Source organism: Ranitomeya imitator, chromosome 7, assembly GCF_032444005.1.
Source record: "Ranitomeya imitator isolate aRanImi1 chromosome 7, aRanImi1.pri, whole genome shotgun sequence".
In the NCBI taxonomy this organism is placed as follows: domain Eukaryota; kingdom Metazoa; phylum Chordata; class Amphibia; order Anura; family Dendrobatidae; genus Ranitomeya; species Ranitomeya imitator.
In genome coordinates, this window is record NC_091288.1 from 42296769 (window position 1) to 42318896 (window position 22128).

General features: G+C 40.6%; 1 protein-coding gene across 1 annotated transcript; it reads left to right on the plus strand.

The window, feature by feature from the left end:
* The first annotated feature begins 66 nt into the window (after positions 1-66).
* CYBRD1 (cytochrome b reductase 1) lies at positions 67-19904 on the plus strand. The gene is made up of 4 exons (XM_069733131.1): positions 67-300; positions 15820-16028; positions 18405-18559; positions 19174-19904. Exons 1-4 carry the CDS (start codon positions 114-116, stop codon positions 19454-19456), a joined length of 834 nt encoding a protein of 277 aa, XP_069589232.1. The 5' UTR covers positions 67-113; the 3' UTR covers positions 19457-19904.
* The last annotated feature ends 2224 nt before the right edge of the window (positions 19905-22128 follow it).

Sequence of the window (22128 nt, forward strand, 5' to 3'; positions counted from 1 at the left end):
CCTCCTCCATCCTCTCTCCTCCTTCCTTCCATCATTTCGGGGTGGGCCCTTTCACTGGCTCATTCTATCCATTCCACAAAGTCAGTTCAGTAGCAGAGTATGAGCTGCTGAAGATGGAAGGTTACAAAAGTTTTCTGTTTTTCCTTGCGTCATCTCTTATTTTAGGATTCACGTTGGTCATTTTTGTTTTGATCTGGGTTTTACACTACAGTGACGGACTGGCATGGGATGGGGGCAGTGCAGAATTTAACTGGCATCCGGTATTGATCATCACAGGCTTCATCTTCATCGAAGGGATTGGTATGTGTTTGGTTGCGGTTATTACTTATCTCATATGATCTGTTTAGAAGACCTTTATGAGTATTGATGCAGGCTGAGTTTTACATTTGACATCTTGATGTTTTAGACTACTACAGATGCTCTGCCACAACTTTATTTTTTTTTTTACTTTTTGTACTTTAAAAGTTGCTTGGAGTTTATCGCTGTGTATAAAATAGGATGCAACATGTATTCCACAAAAACTAATGGCACGTGATGCGGAATGCTAAAAAATGATGAAGTCGGTAATTGTAAACTAATAACATTTTGTAATTACTCGCCACATGCAACATCTGGCAGGAAACCCGCACCCCAGGGAGTCCAGCAGAGTCAGGTATCCTTACATAAGCGTATGCTGAAATGTTTGATTTTGGATATGTAATGGTGTGTGTGTGATTGTTTAAATATTTTATTTTCCATAATAATAAATAACATGATTTCATGCAAAATTTTAAATTCCAAATTTAAGTTAGGCTTGACTACTGTGAAGCTAATGGCTTTATCTCCTTTTTTAAAGGGGTTGTTCAGTCAAAATAAATTATCTCAGTGCCAGAATGGAGCACTGTTATCCTTTCTAGTATGTAGCAACAGTACACACACTATGGCAGGGGTGGGTAATTTAATTTTTCCAAGGAGCCACATGAGAGACTGACTGTGGGGGAGGGCTGAATTTAATTTTGCTCATTATTACTATTGTTTTGTAATATTTTAACATTTAACATTGAGCAGAATTAAGTCTGGTGACTCGCTGCTGCTGCTGCTGCTGCTGCTATGAAATGTTACAACAGGGCTTATTGTAATCTGTATTCTTAGCCAATCAAACCCATACGTCTTACGTCTTTTACTAGAGTTTATTATAAAAAAAAACAAAACAAAATAGTAAATCCTAATGCTCCTGTTGTTCAGTCGTTGTACCTTCATAAACCGCTCCAACACAATATGATGCCCCCACAGTCCAGCTACACAGCGTGATGTTGCCATAAAGTCTCCTCACACAGTATAATTTACCCACAAGTACGGACATTTAAAATCTAATATATAAAGCTGAATGTGTGTGTATGTATGTATGTGTGTATTTCCGGGATTGGCATCTGCACCGTCGCAGCTACAGCCACAAAATTTTGCACAGTCACACGTCTGGACCCCGAGAGCGTCATAGGCTATGTTGTGAGGCGAAATTTTAACCCCGCGCATTCCAATTCACCAAACAATTTTGCCCCTATCTACATAATGGGGAAAAAGTGAAAGGAAAAGTGTTGGAGGCAAATTGACAGCTGCCAGATGTGAACAAGGGGGACTTAAAGAGTGAGAGCGATGGCGCCAAAGAGTATATACCGTACAGTTGCTAAGGTGGGGCCCCGACATGGGTTACTCACCACACACGTGTATATGAACACATACAGAAAATGTGCCACACACTACCACATGCTTGAACACATATACCACCCTCAGCACACATTTCACCACGCATACACCAACCTCGCCACATAAAAGTCGAAACACAAAAGTCGCCGCTCAAAACTCGCCAAGCGCAAAACTCGCCACATGCAAAACTAGGCTCACGCAAAACTCGCCACACGTGCAAAACTCACCACATGGAAAACTCGCCACACGCAAAACTTGCACACGCGGAAAAATTGCCACATGCACAAAAGTTGCAACACATGCAAAAGTTGCCTCACACAAAACTTGCACATACTCAAAACGCACCACACATAAAACTCGCCACGCGCAAAACTCACCATGCGCAAAACTTGCTACACACAACTTGCTACACTAACCTGTCACATGCAACCCGACACACAAAAAGTTGCTACATGCATGTCGCCACACAAAACTCATCTCACAAAAGTCGCTACATGCATGTAGCCACACACAACTCAACACACACAACTTGACACACGAAACTCGCCCTAAAACACACACAAGTCGGGTATTATCCTTCAAAAATTAAAAATCTGATTAATAAGCAGACAAACTACAAGAGCAACAACTGTACCATATAGGAAATACGCCAGCTGTCAGTCACATGACCTGTCTATTATGTGTATGTGTGAGCTAATATATACTGCCAGGGGGAGGGCTTCCTGTTGGCTGGGGATTTATCAGGCTGCCAATTTATCTTACAAATACTGAGGTAAAAATACTGAGCAAATAACGTGTTAACGAGGTCTAATACAGGAGGAGATGACATACAGATATATACTATGTACAGGGGAGATGACACACATATATACTATATACAGGAGAAATGACACACATATATACTATATACAGGGGAGATGACATACAGGTACATACTATATACAGTGGAGGTGAAACACAGGTATATACAGGAGGAGATGACACACTGGTATATACTATATACAGGGGAGATGACATACAGGTACATACTATATACAGGGGAGATGACACAGAGGTATATACTATATACAGGGGAGATGACACATAGGTATATACAATATACAGGAGGAGATGACACATAGGTATATACAATATACAGGAGGAGATGACATACAGCAGGTATATACTATTTACAGGGGAGATGACATACAGTTATATACTATATACAGGAGATGACATACAGGTGTATACTATATATAAGGGAGATGACAAACACATGTATATACTGAGGGGAAAATGAGAGGTGTGAGGTGAAAATGAAAAGGTGTGAGTGCAAAATGAGAGGAGTGAGGGAAAATAGTGGAGTGATCGGAAAATGACAGATGTGAGGTTGCAATGACAAGTGTGAGGGGGGAAAATGAGAGGAGTGAGGGGGGAAAGTGAGAGGAGTGAGGTGCTATAACTAACCACAGATATTTACTATGCCCAGGCAACGCCGGGCTCTTCAGCTAGTAAATAAATAAAACTACCTGCCTAACCCCACTACTCCGGTCTGCACTGCATATTGAAGGTCTATACAGCAGTCCTCAGATGCACAGGCTCAAAGTTGGAAGAGGGAGCTAACTTCTCTGCTTCACCATTATATTCACCTGTATCTTATAGCCCCTCCACACACGCACAGTATGATGCCCCACACAGTACCCATACACAGTATGATCCTCCCCCTCCCCCCCCCCCGAAAAAAAAATAAAAAAATAAAAATGGAACAGATAAACATAATTTGGATCCTATTCATTCCTATCACTAATGGAAGCAGACGGGAGCCGTTGATTAATCTGGAGTCTGTCTGGTTTCCATCTTCATGCAGGACATTTTTCTTGCATTCTAAATAAAATCTCCCACCAAACGGAAACCATACAGACCCCCATATAGATCAATAGGGTCCATTTTCTTCATTTCAAAGCGGGAATGAACATGATCTGAATTCCATGTGTTGGTTCTGTTTGTTTTAAACAAATGGACACGTCAACACGGCCTTAAAGGAGAGTTCTCAAGTTTGCACGTTATCCACTGTCAATGAGATGGAGGATAACTTTCTTTTAGCTGGGAACCCCCACCAATCCCGAGAACAGAGGGTCCTCAGTGTGAATGGAGCAGTAGTCTATAATGAGCATTTGTATACGCATCAAATGAGCAAAGGTGAGCATTATTGCCGCGCCGTCCTCTATTCTCATGGGGTTCTTGGAAACTATGAGGGTCCAAGCAGTCGGACCCCCAGCAATGATTAAGGAATAGCTTCCAAACTCGGTAACGCCACATTGTTGACCTTCCTACACAAGTAAAAAACAAAAACCTATACTGTACTGAAAGCGATTGTCACACAGAAAGAAAAAAGATGGAAGGTGGAAGTATGATGGTCCATAGCCAGTTATGAACAGAAGATGACTGTCATCTACTCCATGCACAGAACTGATTGTGTGTACACGGTTATACACCACGGAGGGCAAATAGGGTAAAATCAGAGAGTCTGTCCCATACCCAGCACGTCATGGCTGTGTATTACAGTCACTACCTGTCATGAATGTTAACCTGTCAAATGCCACTGTCCATCTCGGACAGCGGCATTTAACATGCGCCGCCATGGGCCCATCAGTGCGCCCGTGAAGTCATCACGGGTTGGTGATTGGTTGCTATGACAGCCGGGGGTCAGCTGATGACCCCCATGCTTGTCATTACGAAATTCCTTTTAAACCCTGCTTGTGGCCGGGAATCAAATGAGACTGTGATTTCTGCTATATACGAGTGGCATTGCTGTATATATCACAAGCAATCGGACAATCGCATCTTCAAACTCCTAAAGGGACTATGAAGTACAGTAAAAAGTAAAAAAAAAAAAATTAAAATATAAACGTAAAAGTTCAAATGACCCCCTTTACCGACATTGAAAACAAAGATACAGCGCTGGCTAAAATGAAGAGGCCACTGCAAAATGTTCAGTTTGTCTGATTTTTTTCTCTTTATAGGTTATTTTGAGTAAAATGTAAATTGTTCTTTTATTCTATAAACTTCTGACAACATATCTCCAAAGTTCCAAGCAATAAATTGTGTATTTTTTTTCTGACAAAAAAAAGTCAAATAAAAAAAACCAAAAACAGTGTTTCAGACCTCAAATTTTGCAAAGAAAACAAGTTCATAATCATTTAGAAACAACAATACTAATGTTTTATCTCAGGAAGAGATCAGAAATCAATATTTTGTGGAATAACCATGATTTTTAATCACCGCTTTCATGCGTCTTGGCATGCTTCCCACCAGTGTTTCACACTTCTTCTGGCGCAAAAATGTAAGCAGTTTTTTGTTTGACGGCTTGTGACTATCCATCATCCTCTTTTCAGTGGGGTTCAGGTCTGGAGATTGGGCTGCCCATGACAGGGTTTTGATGTGGTCATCTCTTAATTTTTGCCAGAGCTGTATATAAAATGTGGTATTTCCATATTCATAAAAGTCCAATCTACGACAAAATCTAAAAACAATTAACACAATCGGTAAACATAAAAAAAAATCAAGAACACAAAATTTTTTCACATCTAAAAAAAAAAATCTGGACATGTTTGGTATCACCGTAATCATATTGATGAGGAGAGTCCTATTACTAGGTAGTTTTTACAACAAATTGCACTTGTGGTAAAATGAATGACGTCATTCAAAAGTGCCAACTTGTCCTGAAAAAAAACAAGCCCTCATATGTTTGTGAATAGAAAAATAAGAGTTATGGTTCTGGGAAGGAGAGGAGGAAAAAATGGAAATGTTAAAATGAAAATTGGCAGCAGAGTGAAGGGGTTAATCAGTTTGTTGCTTTTTTGCTTTTCAATCTGCTAAAAAATTTTGGAGGGTAGGAGGTTTGGTTTTATGCTTCTGTTTACCTCAGGCCCCATTCACATTTTCTTGTACATGTGTTGTCCGTTTTTTAGCAGATGGCACATGGACTTATTATAGCTTAGGGTTGCATACACACAATCAATGCTTTAAAAAAAACAAAGAGTTAGTGACTTGTCCATGTTTAATTTGATTTACATGAACATGTTTATGAGGTGGAAAAAAAAAAGACAGAACAGGGTGACTATTTATGTTGCATCTGTCTGTTAAGCCTCATTCACACGTTCGTGTTTAAACAAGTACGTGAAGAAAATGGTACCGTGTCGTCAGTGAGTCCGATTTTACCATCAGTGTAGGGTCTGTGTGTCACTAGCATACGGTCCATGTGTGACCGGTATACCCCTTGTATGTGGTATTATTAGGTTACTATGTGGTATTATTAGGTTCTATGTGGTAATATGTGCTCTGGTCATGGTGTGGCGATATTTCTTTTGTATGCGGTATTATTGGTCTTGGTATAGTGGATGGTGCTGTGTATAGAGGTCCCTTGTTCCCTTTGATATCAATAAGGGGAAAATTATTTACTTGCAAAAGAGCATAATTAACCCCTCCCTGTTCTGTGACTATTTAGACAGTAGCAATTATGTACTTGGAGAGGTTCTCCAGTGAAAACAAGTAATCGCCTATAATAAGGCCACGCTCACATGATCAGTATTTGTTAGCCAAAACCAGGAGTGGGTGATAAATACTTTCTTCTCATTGTTCTACTCCTGGTTTTGGCTTACAAATAAGTGATGTAAAATACTGAACGTGTGAACGTGACCTAAGGATAAGTGACAAGTTATTGATTGGTGCAGTTCCCAGCAGTTAGATCCCTGCCAATCGGCAGAATGTAGAACTCTTATACCCATTAGAATGGAGCTCATGTGCGACTTGACCGCTGATCCATTCCAGCTCTTTGCAGGGGTTCCCCCTTTTCCACAGCTCTTTGCAGGGGTTCCCCCTTTTCCACAGCTCTTTGCAGGGGTTCCCCCTTTTCCACAGCTCTTTGCAGGGGTTCCCCCTTTTCCACAGCTCTTTGCAGGGGTTCCCCCTTTTCCACAGCTCTTTGCAGGGGTTCCCCCTTTTCCACAGCTCTTTGCAGGGGTTCCCCCTTTTCCACAGCTCTTTGCAGGGGTTCCCCCTTTTCCACAGCTCTTTGCAGGGGTTCCCCCTTTTCCACAGCTCTTTGCAGGGGTTCCCCCTTTTCCACAGCTCTTTGCAGGGGTTCCCCCTTTTCCACAGCTCTTTGCAGGGGTTCCCCCTTTTCCACAGCTCTTTGCAGGGGTTCCCCCTTTTCCACAGCTCTTTGCAGGGGTTCCCCCTTTTCCACAGCTCTTTGCAGGGGTTCCCCCTTTTCCACAGCTCTTTGCAGGGGTTCCCCCTTTTCCACAGCTCTTTGCAGGGGTTCCCCCTTTTCCACAGCTCTTCGCAGGGGTTCCCCCTTTTCCACAGCTCTTTACAGAGGGATAAGCTTGAGGGTTTAATTTTTAATGTCTGTTGGATTCCATAATTATTTACACTTGTCGTTTGCTAAGCAGTCGCTTAAATACTTGATCTCATGTCCAAGCTGCAGACAGCAGCTGACCTGATCTCCATTACGCCCAGTACTCCTTCACTAGCTCCTGATATACGTCAAGTTTTGCTGCTGATCCACAATGATATTGCAAAAATAACACTTCAAAACTCAAGGACTGAAAGGGTTACTTTGAAATAGTTGTGAAACACCAGAAATCATTTCCAGAGCCAAGATGCCACTGAGCTTGTCACATGTGAGCTCAGTCAACCAAAGAAAAGCGGTCTAATCCCATATGGGAGCAGTCCAGATTTGTGCTGTTGATGTATTTTCGCAGATGATTGCCTGGATTAGATATGTTGTAGTAGTTGTTAAAAATATTAGAGATACAATGTATTAAAGAGAGAGTCCCGCCAAATAAAAAAAATTGTTTTAATGTTTTCTAAATGCAAATTGTTTAAACTAATTAACATATTTTAGTCTTTATTCACACTTCCGTCCAGACATTCTGTTTTGAGGAACAGACAAATGGAATAAATGTACAAAATGGATTGCATAACTGACGGAAACTGTTTTATCGGGTAAGTCTGGGTTCTGTTAGGTGTCCATGTTTAGAACAGAAGAATAAGAAGAAAAATGCAGAACTTTTTTTTCCAGTTTAAAAATGAACACATAACGGAAATGAGACCTACCCCCACAATATTGAATCAATGGGGACTCTCTGCTTCTGTTTCCATCAGTTATGCAATGGACCCATTTGTTTGTTCCTTAAAGCTGAACTGTGTTGCATTTTTTTTCCTGCTATTACTGTAGAAATGCAACATTTTCGCAGACATTTTGGAAATCGCAGCAAAACATTTTTGCATTTATAGCTTTCTCTCACTATCTCTATGTCTAAGCTGTAAGCTATGACATCCTTTTGCTGTTTCCTTACACCAGAAATTGGCTGCTGCATTCCCTGCCTAGGCTTTTTTACAGGCTATGATAGTTCCTCCTGATTCGTTGTGATGTAATAGTTAGAAGGTATTTTTGTTAAGCCTGCCTGGACGCACCCAAGCTAATGTGAGACTTCTTTGGCTCATAGTCTTCTGAACTATTTAAAATCCCTGTGACCATTTTTGCCAATTTTTGCAAAGTGAACAGTAAATTACTGGGTGACAGATAGTGAGTAGGAAGTTTTATCTTTGTTTTTTAAAATACATTTGAAATGTTAAAAAATAAAATAAATTGGATAGTTTCTTTAATTTTGATATCTTCCTTACATACCTTTACAGTTTGAACAGTGAGAATACCTCTCTGTTTGCACCTGATGTGAATGATGGGTGCAGGCAATAATTAGCCAAGGCAGCCCCTTCCCTGTCGCTCTATCAATTGTGAGAGAGATATTGGGGCCAATTCAGCAAAGCTTTTACAACAGAAAACTAGCAAAAAAAAGATTTGTAAAGTCACAATATTTTTGCACTCATTTTGCCTTTTTTTTCCCGCCAGTTTGACTTAACTCTGCCTAAATGGACAGAGTGGTGGCGTGGCTCTGCCTGTCCTTCAGATTCATAAAAAATGTGTACACCAGAAATGCTACTCCGACCCCGACTGGAGTAGCATTTTTGGCAAAGCTCAAAAAAGGCTCCTGTCACTTACTAATTGTTATATTCAAGTAGAAAACGTATGTGCAACATGGACGTCTGCATGAGACATCAGCCAAAGATAAAGGCCTTCTCAATCTGCAAGCTTGCCCCCAGTAAAATAACATTCAGGGTATGTGCACACGTCAGGATTTCTTGCAGAAATTTTCCTGACAAAATCCGGACATTTCTGCCAGAAATCCGCATGCGTTTTTACCGTGATTTTGACGCGTTTTGGTGCGTTTTTTGTGCGTTTTTTTTCCCAAATGCATAGAATTGCGGGAAAAACGCAGAAAATCCGCAAAAATAATGAACATGCTCATTTTTTTTACCGCGATGCGTTTTTTTCTGCGCACAAAACATGCGGAATGCATTCTAAATGATAGAATGCATAATGTATGCATTTTTAATGAGTTTTTATAGCGTTTTTAGCGCGAAAAAACGCGAAAAAACCTGTACGTGTGCACATAGCTTAAGGCCACGTTCATACATTCGGGATTTGGACAGTATTTTACATCAGTGTTTTTGTAAAACAAAACAGATAGTGGGTGAAAAATGCCGAAGTGGTGACGCGTTTCTCCACTCCTGATTTTGGCTTACCAATACTGATGTAAAATACTGACCGAATACTTAACGTGTGAACGTGGCCTTATCCTCACCTCCCATTCTAGCACCGTTACAGCAGTGTCAGCGTTCTCTCTCCCGGGGCTCGCGTCACGTTGCTACGTCATGCGATCCCTGTGGCCGATCACTCTCCTCTCCTTCGGACAAATCAGACAGATCCAGAAGAAGTTAGAGGGCAGTGGCTGTTGTGATTTATTTGAGGGTGGGGAGAGTGAAGTGGCCGCTGACTGGCTGAAGGGATTGTGTGACGTAACAACGTCACGCCAGTCCTGGGAGAGATGACTCCTACACTACCGGAACTGCGCTGGGCCCAGAGGTGAGTATAAACCCAGAGGTGAGTATACAGTGCCTACAAGTAGTATTCAACCCCCTGCAGATTTAGCAGGTTTACACATTTGGAATTAACTTGGCATTGTGACATTTGGACTGTAGATCAGCCTGGAATTGTGAAATGCACTGCAGCAAAAAAGAAAGTTATTTCTTTGTTTTTTTTTAAATTGTGAAAAGTCTTTTCAGAGGGTCATTTATTATTCAACCCCTCAACCCACCAGAATTCTGTTTGGTTCCCCTAAAGTATTAAGAAGTAGTTCAGGCACAAAGAACAATGAGCTTCACATGTTTGGATTAATTATCTCTTTTTCCAGCCTTTTCTGACTATTTCAGACCCTCCCCAAACTTGTGAACAGCACTCAAACATGGTCAACATGGGAAAGACAAAGGAGCATTCCAAGGCCATCAGAGACAAGATCGTGGAGGGTCACAAGGCTGGCAAGGGGTACAAAACCCTTTCCAAGGAGTTGGGCCTACCTGTCTCCACTGTTGGGAGCATCATCCGGAAGTGGAAGGGTTATGGAACTACTGTTAGCCTTCCACGGCCTGGACAGCCTTTGAAAGTTTCCTCCCGTGCCTAGGCCAGGCTTGTCCGAAGAGTCAAGGCTAACCCAAGGACAACAAGGAAGGAGCTCCGGGAAGATCTCATGGCAGTGGGGACATTGGTTTCAGTCAATACCATAAGTAACGTACTCCACCGCAATGCTCTCCGTTCCAGATGAGCCCGTAAGGTACCTTTACTTTCAAAGCGTCATGTCAAGGCTCGTCTACAGTTTGCTCATGATCACTTGGAGGACTATGAGACTGACTGGTTCAAGGTTCTCTGGTCTGATGAGACCAAGATCGAGATCTTTGGTGCCAACCACACACGTGACGTTTGGAGACTGGATGGCACTGCATACGACCCCAAGAATACCATCCCTACAGTCAAGCATGGTGGTGGCAGCATCATGCTGTGGGGCTGTTTCTCAGCCAAGGGGCCTGGCCATCTGGTCCGCATCCATGGGAAGATGGATAGCACGGCCTACCTGGAGATTTTGGCCAAGAACCTCCGCTCCTCCATCAAGGATCTTAAGATGGGTCATCATTTCATCTTCCAACAAGACAACGACCCAAAGCACACAGCCAAGAAAACCAAGGCCTGGTTCAAGAGGCAAAAAATCAAGGTGTTGCAGTGGCCTAGTCAGTCTCCTGACCTTAACCCAATTGAAAACTTGTGGAAGGAGCTCAAGATTAAAGTCCACATGAGACACCCAAAGAACCTAGATAACTTGGAGAAGATCTGCATGGAGGAGTGGGCCAAGATAACTCCAGAGACCTGTGCCGGCCTGATCAGGTCTTATAAAAGACGATTATTAGCTGAAATTGCAAACAAAGGTTATTCCACAAAATATTAAACCTAGGGGTTGAATAATAATTGACCCACACTTTTATGTTTACAATCTATAAAAATGTAACTGAGCAACAAAACTTTTTGGTTTGTAAGATTTATGCATCTGTTAATAAATCCTGCTCTTGTTTGAAGTTTGAAGGCTCTAACTTATTTGCATCTTATTAAACCTGCTAAATCTGCAGGGGGTTGAATATTGAATACTACTTGTAGGCGCTGTATGTTATTATTTTACTGGGACAAACACACATATTGAAAAAGGGTTGTCTGAGGAATGGACAGCCCCTTAATATCTCAGTACTTGCCTTGTTTCATACATTGCTGCCATTACGCTGGCTAAAATCCCTGCACTTTTTAAAAATCGTGTCCTAGTTTTGGCCAAGCAATAGGACGCTGACACTTCTAATTTAGTTTCTTTGGTTGTTTTGGTAAAAAAAAGTGATGATCTTATTGTTTCATGCTTGGAGCACAGGATATGGAAAAACATGTGCAATAGCAAAATCTGGGACCGCACGAACAAATGTTTCATCACTAAAATCTGAGGGAGCCTCTCTAGTGGGAGGATCGTACCTACAGTGAGTACAGGCTCTTAGAATCGCCTGTCCTGTGTTATTTATGGATGGAAGATCCCGAGGGTGTTGGCTACAGATAAGGAATATATAAATGTTAACATTACACAGATTCTTCACATATATGTTATTTAAGGCTCGGTGCCCACGATGAGCTTTTGGCACTGGATATTTTGCTGCATAAAAACCGCAGCGTCTTACAGTTCCAGCAAAGTGACTGGGATTTATATAAATCTCCGGCCCTCTTTGCTTTCTTTTACGCAGTGTAAATTGACCTGCGGTGCGGGTTTGAAATCCGTGACATGTCACTTTCTCTTGCGGGCGTCCTGAGAATTAGGGCTCGCTCAGACTGGCATATAGCATATCGCATCTGATGCTATACACTAATGTGACCCCAGCCTTACATACAGACTTTTCCCATAGAGTTGCATTAGATGCGGAAAATCCGCAGGTAAACACCGCAGCTGTGTTTTTTACTCCATTTGCACAGTGGAAACGCATAGAAAAAACAAATGTAGTCTGCATTTAACTGCATCAATACATACTAGCGAATATCAATAGCAAAGCAGCTTTATTTAAAACATGATGTACCAAAAAGAGACAAAACCGCAGCGTGAAAAACTCAATAAAAATGCAGGTAAAAAACGCAAGTAACATACATTTCTTAATAAGTGCAGAGATTAAACGGAAAATTTGCAACATCAAAAGCTCATCGTGGGAATGTACCCTAAAAGGGTTTTCCAGGATTAGAAAATAAATAAATAACAGTGCTGCACATGGCCACTTTTATTTTGTGGTATTGCAGCAGTTATTTAAATGAAAATGAAGATGACTTGCAAGTACCAGATGCAACTCATAGGCAAGTGGTGCCGCTTCAGGTAGAAGGCAGGCGTGTTATTCTGACAAACCCTTAAAGGGACACTGTCACCTAAATTTGGAGGGAACAATCTTCAGCCATGGAGGCGGGGTTTTTGGGTGTTTGATTCACCCTTTCCTTACCCGCTGGCTGCATGCTGGCTGCTATATTGGATTGAAGTTCATTCTCTGTCCTCCATAGTACACGCCTGCGCAAGGCAATATTGCCTTGTGCAGGCGTGTACTATGGAGGACAGAAAATGAACTTCAATCCAATATAGCAGCCAGCATGCAGCCAGCGGGTAAGGAAAGGGTGAATCAAACACCCAAAAACCCCGCCTCCATGGCTGAAGATTGTTCCCTCCAAATTCAGGTGACGGTGTCCCTTTAATGAACATCAATACGCCTTTTTATGGCTTTCAGAATTAAGTATTAGTGATTAGCGAATGTGCTGGGATAAGGTGTTATCCGCGCATGCTTGTGTGCGAACAGAGTGTCTTCGGCATGCTCGGATACTACGTTCGAGTCCCACGGCTGCATATCTCGCGGCTGTTCGGCAGATGCAACAGATGAAGAGATTGTCTAACAAACAGACCTGCATGTGTTGCAGCTGTCGAACAGCCGCGAGATATGCAGCCGTGGGACTCGAACGTAGTATCCGAGCATGCCGAAGACACTCTGTTCGCACACAAGCATGCGCGGTCATCAAAGCAGTCATCAAAGCAAAAGGTGGTTACTTTGAAGAACCTAGAATATAAGACAAATTTTCAGTTGTTTCACACTTTTTTGTTAAGTATATAATTCCACATGTGTTAATTCATAGTTTTGATGCCTTCAGTGTGAATTTACAATTTTCATAGTCATGAAAATACAGAAAAATCTTTAAATGAGAAGGTGTGTCCAAACTTTTGGTCTGTTCTGTATGCTACATTTCAGGTATATACTGTACATCATACTGGGCCCTAGTATATTTTTACAGATGTAATTTTTTTTATGTCTCTGATATTTTTAATGCATAGCTAATAAAATTAAATTGTTTGTTTTGTGGTTTTAAACGCCAATTCTTGACGTTATATTAGGTGTCGGCATTTCTAGTGTTTTTGCCACTTTAATTTTGTGCTTCTTTGCACATAAGGTTAATATCACTTGCACACATATTTGTATAATTGTCTTATGTTTACTTTCCAAAACAACAAACCCCATATGTCTATACATACATACATACAGCTCTATACAGGACATGTTTGCCTTCATGAATAGCCACCTTTTAACTTTTTTTTCTTCTTCTTCTTTTTAATCTAAATAGAATATTTATTTTATGATAATTTCTAAAAAAAATATCTTAGACCAAAGCCTAATTTTACTGATACAGAGCTGCAAATACTCTGCAGATACTCAGAGATGAGATGATACACTCCTGGCAGCTTTTAGTCTGTGTTCCGCTCCTGAAACGCTTAAAAACGCTAACCAAACGCACCCCATTAATTTTAATTGCATTCCGCAATTGCTGTGCCCATGCTGCGTATTTTTCCGCAGCGGAATCACATCGCGGTAAAATACGCAGTATGTTTTTGTTTTTTTTTTGCGGAATCGCGGCAATTCCGCCGCCATAGACTTGTATTGAAACGCTTGAAATCCGCAAATATTAAAAATGTTTGCGAATTGCTAGGGCATTTGCTGCGGTTTTGTAAATCAAAACCACAGCAAATATGAAGTGGCATCATGGGCATCCCATCATGCCATCTCATAATGCAGTTCATTCACATCTTCCTGGATGATGGCTCGTATGGACTGGTGTGATTTTTTTTTTTTTTTTTTTTTTCTCCCAATTTAAATTTTTATTTAAAAAAAAAAAAAAAAACACCTAGAAAGAACATGTCAAAAACGCATCAAAATCCGCATGCGTATTCCCTGGCAAGGGTGTGCGGTTTTGATGAGGACAAATCTGCTTTTATTCTGCAACTTGGGCACACAGCCTTAGCCTATATTCATATGCATCGGTTTTGTAGTGTTTTGTTTTTTTTAATTTTTTTTTTTCTTCTACATTATTTTTAAAAATAAAAATCTGCTTTTTGCCAGTACCATCAAAACCAATGACGGTCAGTAAAAAATAAATAAAATTCTGACTTGAGTTTCAGAAGTACAACTTTTTTTAAATCTGCACCATATCAAGTCTTTTAGTGCTTTTGCAGCGTATTTTCTCCCATAGAAAGCAATGGAAAAAGTGAGAAAAAAAATGTTTATCACTGCGTTTTTTGGTGAACAAAACTAACTTTATTAAACATTTACTGTTAACAAACCACACCTGTAACCTGCATTAATAAATGCCGCAGAATAGCGTATTGAACACAGATTTTTTTTTACTGCCGTCGGAGGAGGTTTTTCTGCAGAAAACAAATGCTGCAAAAACTCTGCATGTAAACATAGACTTGGTCACCTTCGGGTGAAGCTCACTGAATATTGTTTTATTATTGAGCTCCGCTTACAAACAGTATGCAGTAAGCGCTTAAGCTCCCCCTACTGGTGGCTGCAGGATGTATGGATTTTACAATTTATCTTCATGCAGGGGATTCGGAGCTGTGTTTTAGGGAACAGAAAAATTACTACAAAGATTTATATGTTTAGAAAGGGGTTTGCCTTGTTTTTAAAATATCAGAGCTTTACTTACCAATCCCTTCTCCAGCACCGGCTCTTTGTTGCTGCTCCTAATCATTGTTTACAGGCTGCAGTACTAACGTGACCAATACAGCGCACCTAACCGCTGCAGCTAATCACTAGGCTCATTGGCTTTACTGATGCATAGGAAAAGGAGATGTAGATCAGCGTCTATTAAAATGAATAGGAGTAGAAATGCAGTATCCGGGGGACAGCCACAAAACTCTGTTATGGAGGTGCATATTGTTTGCATCCTGCATGCTGGTGGAGCAGATACAGTAATGGCTAGGTGCCTTGTTTAAGACCCTCACCTCCTGAAGATAGGTCCTCAATAGTGATGAGTGAACGTGCTTGGATAAAGGGTTATCCGAGTATCTTGGGTGTGCTCGTATATTATGTTCGAGTCCCTGCGGCTGCATATCTTGCGACTGTTCGAGAGCTGACACATGCAGAACAAACAGGCAATCCATGTCGCAGGGACTAGAACATATTATCCGAGCGCGCCCAAGATACTAGAATAAGACCTGAGCGTACTCAGATAACTCCTTATCCGAGCACGTTCACTCATCATCACCAGACAAAATATCATTACAGTAGAAAATCCCTTTAAGAAATGTGAGGGTGTCTTGAGTACCTTTTATACAATATTAACCTTCTGAATGTTTCTTTTCCTTTTTCCAGCTATTATAGTTTACCGATTACCTTGGACCTGGAAATGTAGCAAGCTGCTCATGAAGTGCATACACGCCGGCCTCCACCTTACAGCAACCGTTCTCGCGGTGGTGGCTTTGGTGGCCGTATTCGATTTCCACAATGCCAAAAGCATTCCCAACATGTACAGTCTGCACAGCTGGGTTGGGCTGACTGTGGTCATACTTTTTGTTCTGCAGGTGAGACTTCTTAATGTTTGCGACATAGAGTATATAACTGATCTATATGTGTCCCCACCATTTTGGAGGGATGAAGAACTCGCCTTATGCCCTACATCTTGTCTAGATCGATGCAGAAACTGAACCGAGTGCATGTTTTTTCCGTACTGAAGAAATAGATTAATACTCTGACCGACACATGTCTGCTGCCCGCCAATTAGTGGCCTCGGTGGGCACGTGCTGTAGTGTAGATATCATGGGTCCTATGGCCAGGCTGTAATGGCAGAAGTAACAGCATGGTGCGACTAGGGCCAATGATTGACTGCAGGAGTCACATTCAAACAATTGCAAATAAAACTAGGAGAATCTGCACAGAATAAAAAGCGACAAAATTAGAACGCGTGCCCAGACCCTAACCCAAACAGGTAAAATCACAGACCCGCCTGGCATAACACCAAGGGGCCATAGTAGCTTTAAACCAATTGGGCACAACCTGTCTGTGTTCACGAAACTTCCGGACTGGAGATCGTCGGTGTCGGCGCAGTCCCAAAAGATGCTTTTTGGGGGTGAATAGCAACTTAAATATGTGAAGGGAGAAAATAAATAAATTACATAATCCGTCCCTCAGAGAATACAACTAAGGTGTCATAGAATATAAGTAAATGCAAGGCCGACTTGTTCGATTGTTGATTGCACAAAATTTAGTTGCTTGCCAATTAAAAAACATACAGTGAACAATCGATGCTGTCAAAATTGCTCTTTTGGTACAAATGTGGTAAAGTGTACGGCCGGCTTAGGTCCACTGTAGGGGTTAGTAGAGACACATTGATTTATCTTGTTTATCACTCTCAAAGTCAAATAGTCTCCTCCACAGCAGGTAAAATACCGTAAGTATTGAACACGTCATCAATTTTCTAAGTAAATATATTACTGAAGGTGCTATTGACATAATTGTCACTAGATGCCGGTAACGACCCATCCAATCCCCATACGCAAATAAAATAAACCATAGCTGTCCATAAATTGTTAGAAATAATAATGAGAAATTATACAAAAGTATTGAACATTTTTACTGAAATGTATTTAATCCTTCGTATAAAAGCCTTTGTTGGTGATGACCGCTTCAAGACTCCTCTTGTATGGAGAAACTAGTCTCAGGCATTGCTCAAGTGTGATTTTTGGCACATTCTTCCACTTTCTTCACATCCTGAAGTTACAGTAGGCTCCTTCTATGAATTTTGAGCTTTAGTTGTTTCCATAAATTTTCTATTGTATTCAGGTCAGGTGATTGGCTCGGCCATTCTAGCAGCTTTATTTTCTTTCTCTGAAACCAATTAAGAGTTTCCTTGTCTCTGTGTTTGGGATCATTGTCTTTCTGAAATGTCCACCCTCGTTTCTTCTTCATCATCCTGGTAGATGGCAGATTTTAATCAGAATGTCTCGTTACATTTGTCCATTCATCCTTCAATCACATGAAGTTTACCAATGCCGTAATGCTAAAATAACAGCCCCACACCATGATGTTCCCACCTCCAATGAGACTTTTTACCCTGAGTGTGATAAACAGTCCAGGAAGAGAATAAATCAATGTTTCTTCTACCCCTTACAGTGGAGTAAGTCACCCTTGAAATTACCTATATTCTAGGCACCATAGTTTATTCTGCCTCTGAGCGCTGGTTTATCTATTTATCTTTCAGAATTTTAACATGCTGTATGCAAATTTCTATTCAAATGGAATTTATATTTATCAGCAGGATTTCACACCCCAAACTATATGCAAACGAGGCTTAATAGCTATGGTAGATCTGAAGCCTCTGCCACTCCAGCTCTATTCCCCACCCAGTGCCCCCTCCTCCTGCTTGAGTGATGTCTCCTTTGCCACATTATAGAGGCTATCAAGCAGGAGGTGGCAGCATTGGGTAGGGAATAGAGCTGGGGTGACAGAGGCTTCACATCTACACGCAACTTTTCAGCTTCATTTGTGTATTAATTCAAGCACGGATATCTGTCCATATAAAGGTATTGCTGGACTTAATCTTTGACAGAGCTACATACACATTGAAATAGTTTTGTGGGGTGAAATCCTGCATACATACATCCCCGTCAATATCCGGTCCACCACTCCCAATACTTGATGGTCACAGCACACCTCTTCTCCTTTCCTGCACTATGTCCTCTGCACAGATCAAAGCTCATGCCTAGAACACTGTCCCATAGAGGTCAATGAACATCTCCAGGCTATTGTGTTCTATGGTCCATTTAGCGGCTGTAGCTCAGAAAAGATGGCTGAAAAAAAACCGTCAGTATGTGGTTTTATTTAATAAAAAATTATAGTTATTTATTGATGTTAAACAATGTCCCCAAATCCTCAATGCATTCTTAATTTTGTCTTTTCAGCTCGTTGTCAGTATTTTTGTCTACCTACTTCCGTTCGCCCCTGTTTCAATGCGAGCTGCCCTTATGCCGATCCACATCTACTCTGGTCTTCTTCTGTTTGGTGGTATTATTGCGACGTCACTTATGGGAATCACGGAGAAACTCATATTTTCATTGTAAGTGTCATCACAGCAAAATTGATTCTACTATTAACAAGTTTTTGTTTTGGATCTATATTAAATAGAGATGAGCAAAAGGATTTGGACCACCCTGGTTCAGCATCCACTTATGGACCCCCACAGTGGCAGCCAGACCGGTGAACGTCAAACTTCCTATCTCAGCAATTGAATGTCGGCATCCTGGGTTCCTCTCTTGACTGCTAGGTCCTCGCAATGTCATGTGAGTTGCTAATACTCAAGTTATGATGTGAGTCCTGCCATGATGTCGCGGGGGTGGTTTAGTAATCGGAAGGAGAAAGTCGCCCAGTATGCCAACAATCAAGTGCTAGCCAAAGAAGCTTATGCTGCTGGCCTGATCCGGCTGCCACGGTGCACCAAAGTGGATGCCGAACAAGGGTAGAGCAAAATCGTTGGCTCATCTACGATAATAGCCCACCTCACAGGTGAATGAAGAAAGTAAAGTGTGGCATACAATTGCCTGGTTTAAATCCCAGAGGTCAGAACCGTATCGATCTACCAGTTATTGCCTATATAGAGAAATAAAAATTGGTGTCAACTCTTACCATCAGAGTACTCCTGTAGTAACCAAATACATTATTCTCTGTTTAAAGGAAAAATCCGCCCTACAGTAATTTGCCACCACATGGAGTCTTCGTGAACACTTTGGGGCTCATGATTACTGTTTTTGGTGGATTAATTATTTGGATTACCACACGACCAGGTTGGAAGAGGCCACCTGAGCACGTCCTGAAAGACCAACATCCATTTGGAAGTGCTGCTGACGAAGCCAGCACCGCTGACTACAGCAAAGAAAAATCTGATGAGGATTTAAATAGTGAAGCCAGAAAGAGGAACCTGAAATTAGATGAAGCCGGGCAAAGATCAACCATGTGACGACGGTCAAGAGAAAATATGTAATGTAATTGCTGGATGAGTTTCAACTGGATCCCATCAAATTTTTGTGAGATCCGTCCACCATATCGCTCCTTTGTAAGAGAATATACCGCACTGTATACGCTTTCCTTAGAAACGTTGCTCTACACATGGGAAGAAATGGTTTGCAGGCACGTACTGGCCAGATGGAGGCCGGAAGGAAACTCATTTGACCTCCATCAGGTAAATAGAGGAGCTATAAAAACACAAATGTGTACTCCAGAAGCTTGTTACCTCTCTACATATTGAAGATATAGCCTGGAAATCCGTCAACGAAAGGCTAAAATTCAGTACCTTTGTTCTTTTTGTGGTACTAAACTCATGGACAACGTTGACGCATATCTAGATAGTGTTGGATGGATTTCTTCTGTAAGTGTATTTTGTGAATAAAATGTATACCTGATGACTATCTACGGTAAGATGTATAGTGTTTTCATGATGTATACAGAATAGAGATTCATCCACTTAATGTTCAAAAATTGATTTGCAAGCCAACTACCATTGGAATCCATGGCGCAAATTGGTTTGCAAATTTTTGACATCACAAATCTGAAAAAAAAGATTAACAAATTGGCATTAAAATTGTGATAAAATAAGAGTCTGGAGAAACATCTGTTTTTATTAGAAAAAGCTCCATTCTTGTCTAAAAGCTGTATCTGAACACCGACGGTCATATTTCTGGTATTTGGAAACTAATTCTCAATACTTATTTAACGACATTCCCTTCGCCAGCCAAACAAAAATGGGAGGAGGATGTGGGGCCGATCACAGGGAATCAATGGAAATCAGTATTAGAGTTAGAACCCCAATTATCGTTAAATGAGGCACAGAGATTTTCCCAGATTATATTAATCCATAGGAAATAGTAGACTCCTAGGTTCCTATGTAATATAAGATATAGAGCTGATACCAAGTGTCCAAGATGTAAAATGGATGATTCAGGTCTACTACATATGATATGGGAGTGCAGAGAGTTGGGAAAATACTGGAAGGGAGTGCGGGCTATCGTAAAAAAAAAAAAGGATATAAAATTGATATACAACCAGATCGCAAAAAAATGCTTCCTGGGAATATTAGATGATGATATGGAATTTGACCCTGTTACAATAGGGATTTAACGTATTTTTTTCCAAGCCAGGAAACATATTGCATCCAAATTAATCCCTCACCTCCATCAATTAGTGATTGAAAAATAGAATAAATAACATTATTAGATTGGAAAAGGGTATATACAAAAAGCAAAACCCAATGAATACATTTGAGATAATATGGGGTCCATGGGTGAATACACCAGTAATGGCATAAAGAGGGTTGTTGCTGGAGAGGCAATTTGAGTTACAGGGAGGGGAGAGATCCATGTTGAGGCCAATTTTATTATTATTTATTTATATAGCACCATTGATTCCATGGTGCTGTACATGAGAAGGGGTTACATACAAATTACAGATATCACTTACAGTAAGCAAACTAACAATGACAGACTGGCACAGAGGGGTGACGACCCTGCCCTTGCGGGCTGACATTCTACAGGATGGTGGGGATGGAGACAATAGGTTGAGGGTTGCAGCAGCTCCGGTGATGGTGAGGCGGTAGCTCCGGTAGTGGCGAGGAGGCAGCAGGGACAGCGCAGGCTGTAGGCTTTCCTGAAGAGATGGGTTTTCAGGTTCCCAATGTGGTTGATAGTCAGACATGTTGGGGCAAAGAATTCCAGAGGATGGGGGTCACTGTAATGTGGATAGAATTCTTCAATATTTGTTATGGGTGTTATAATACATATACATATATATATATATATATATATATATATATATATATATATATATATATATATATATATATATATATATATATATATATATATATACATACACACATACATACACACATACATACACACATACATACATACATACATACATACATACATACATACATACACACACACACACACACACACACACACACACACACACACACACACACACACACATACATACACACATACATACACATATATATATATATACATATATACATATATATATATACATATATACATACACACACACACACACATATATATATATATATATATATATATATATATATACACACATATATATACATATATACATATATACATATATACATATATACATACATATATATATATATACATATATATACAGGTCCTTCTCAAAAAATTAGCACATAGTGTTAAATTTCATTATTTACCATAATGTAATGATTACAATTAAACTTTCATATATTATAGATTCATTATCCACCAACTGAAATTTGTCAGGTCTTTTATTGTTTTAATACTGATGATTTTGGCATACAACTCCTGATAACCCAAAAAACCTGTCTCAATAAATTAGCATATCAAGAAAAGGTTCTCTAAACGACCTATTACCCTAATCTTCTGAATCAACTAATTAACTTTAAACACATGCAAAAGATACCTGAGGCTTTTATAAACTCCCTGCCTGGTTCATTACTCAAAACCCCCATCATGGGTAAAGGTACCTTCACACACAACGATATTGTTAACGATATCGTTGCTATTTGTGACGTAGCAACGATATCGTTAATGAAATCGTTATGTGTGACAGCGACCAACGATCAGGCCC

What these genes read in the sequence shown, in the direction of transcription:
- CYBRD1 (XM_069733131.1), top strand. Translation starts at nt 114, where the DNA reads ATGGAAGGTTACAAAAGTTTTCTGTTTTTCCTTGCGTCATCTCTTATT. An exon ending in CATCTTCATCGAAGGGATTG is followed by an intron (nt 301 to 15,819) that starts GTATGTGTTTGG and finishes TCCTTTTTCCAG; the next exon opens with CTATTATAGTTTACCGATTA. An exon ending in GAGAAACTCATATTTTCATT is followed by an intron (nt 18,560 to 19,173) that starts GTAAGTGTCATC and finishes CTCTGTTTAAAG; the next exon opens with GAAAAATCCGCCCTACAGTA.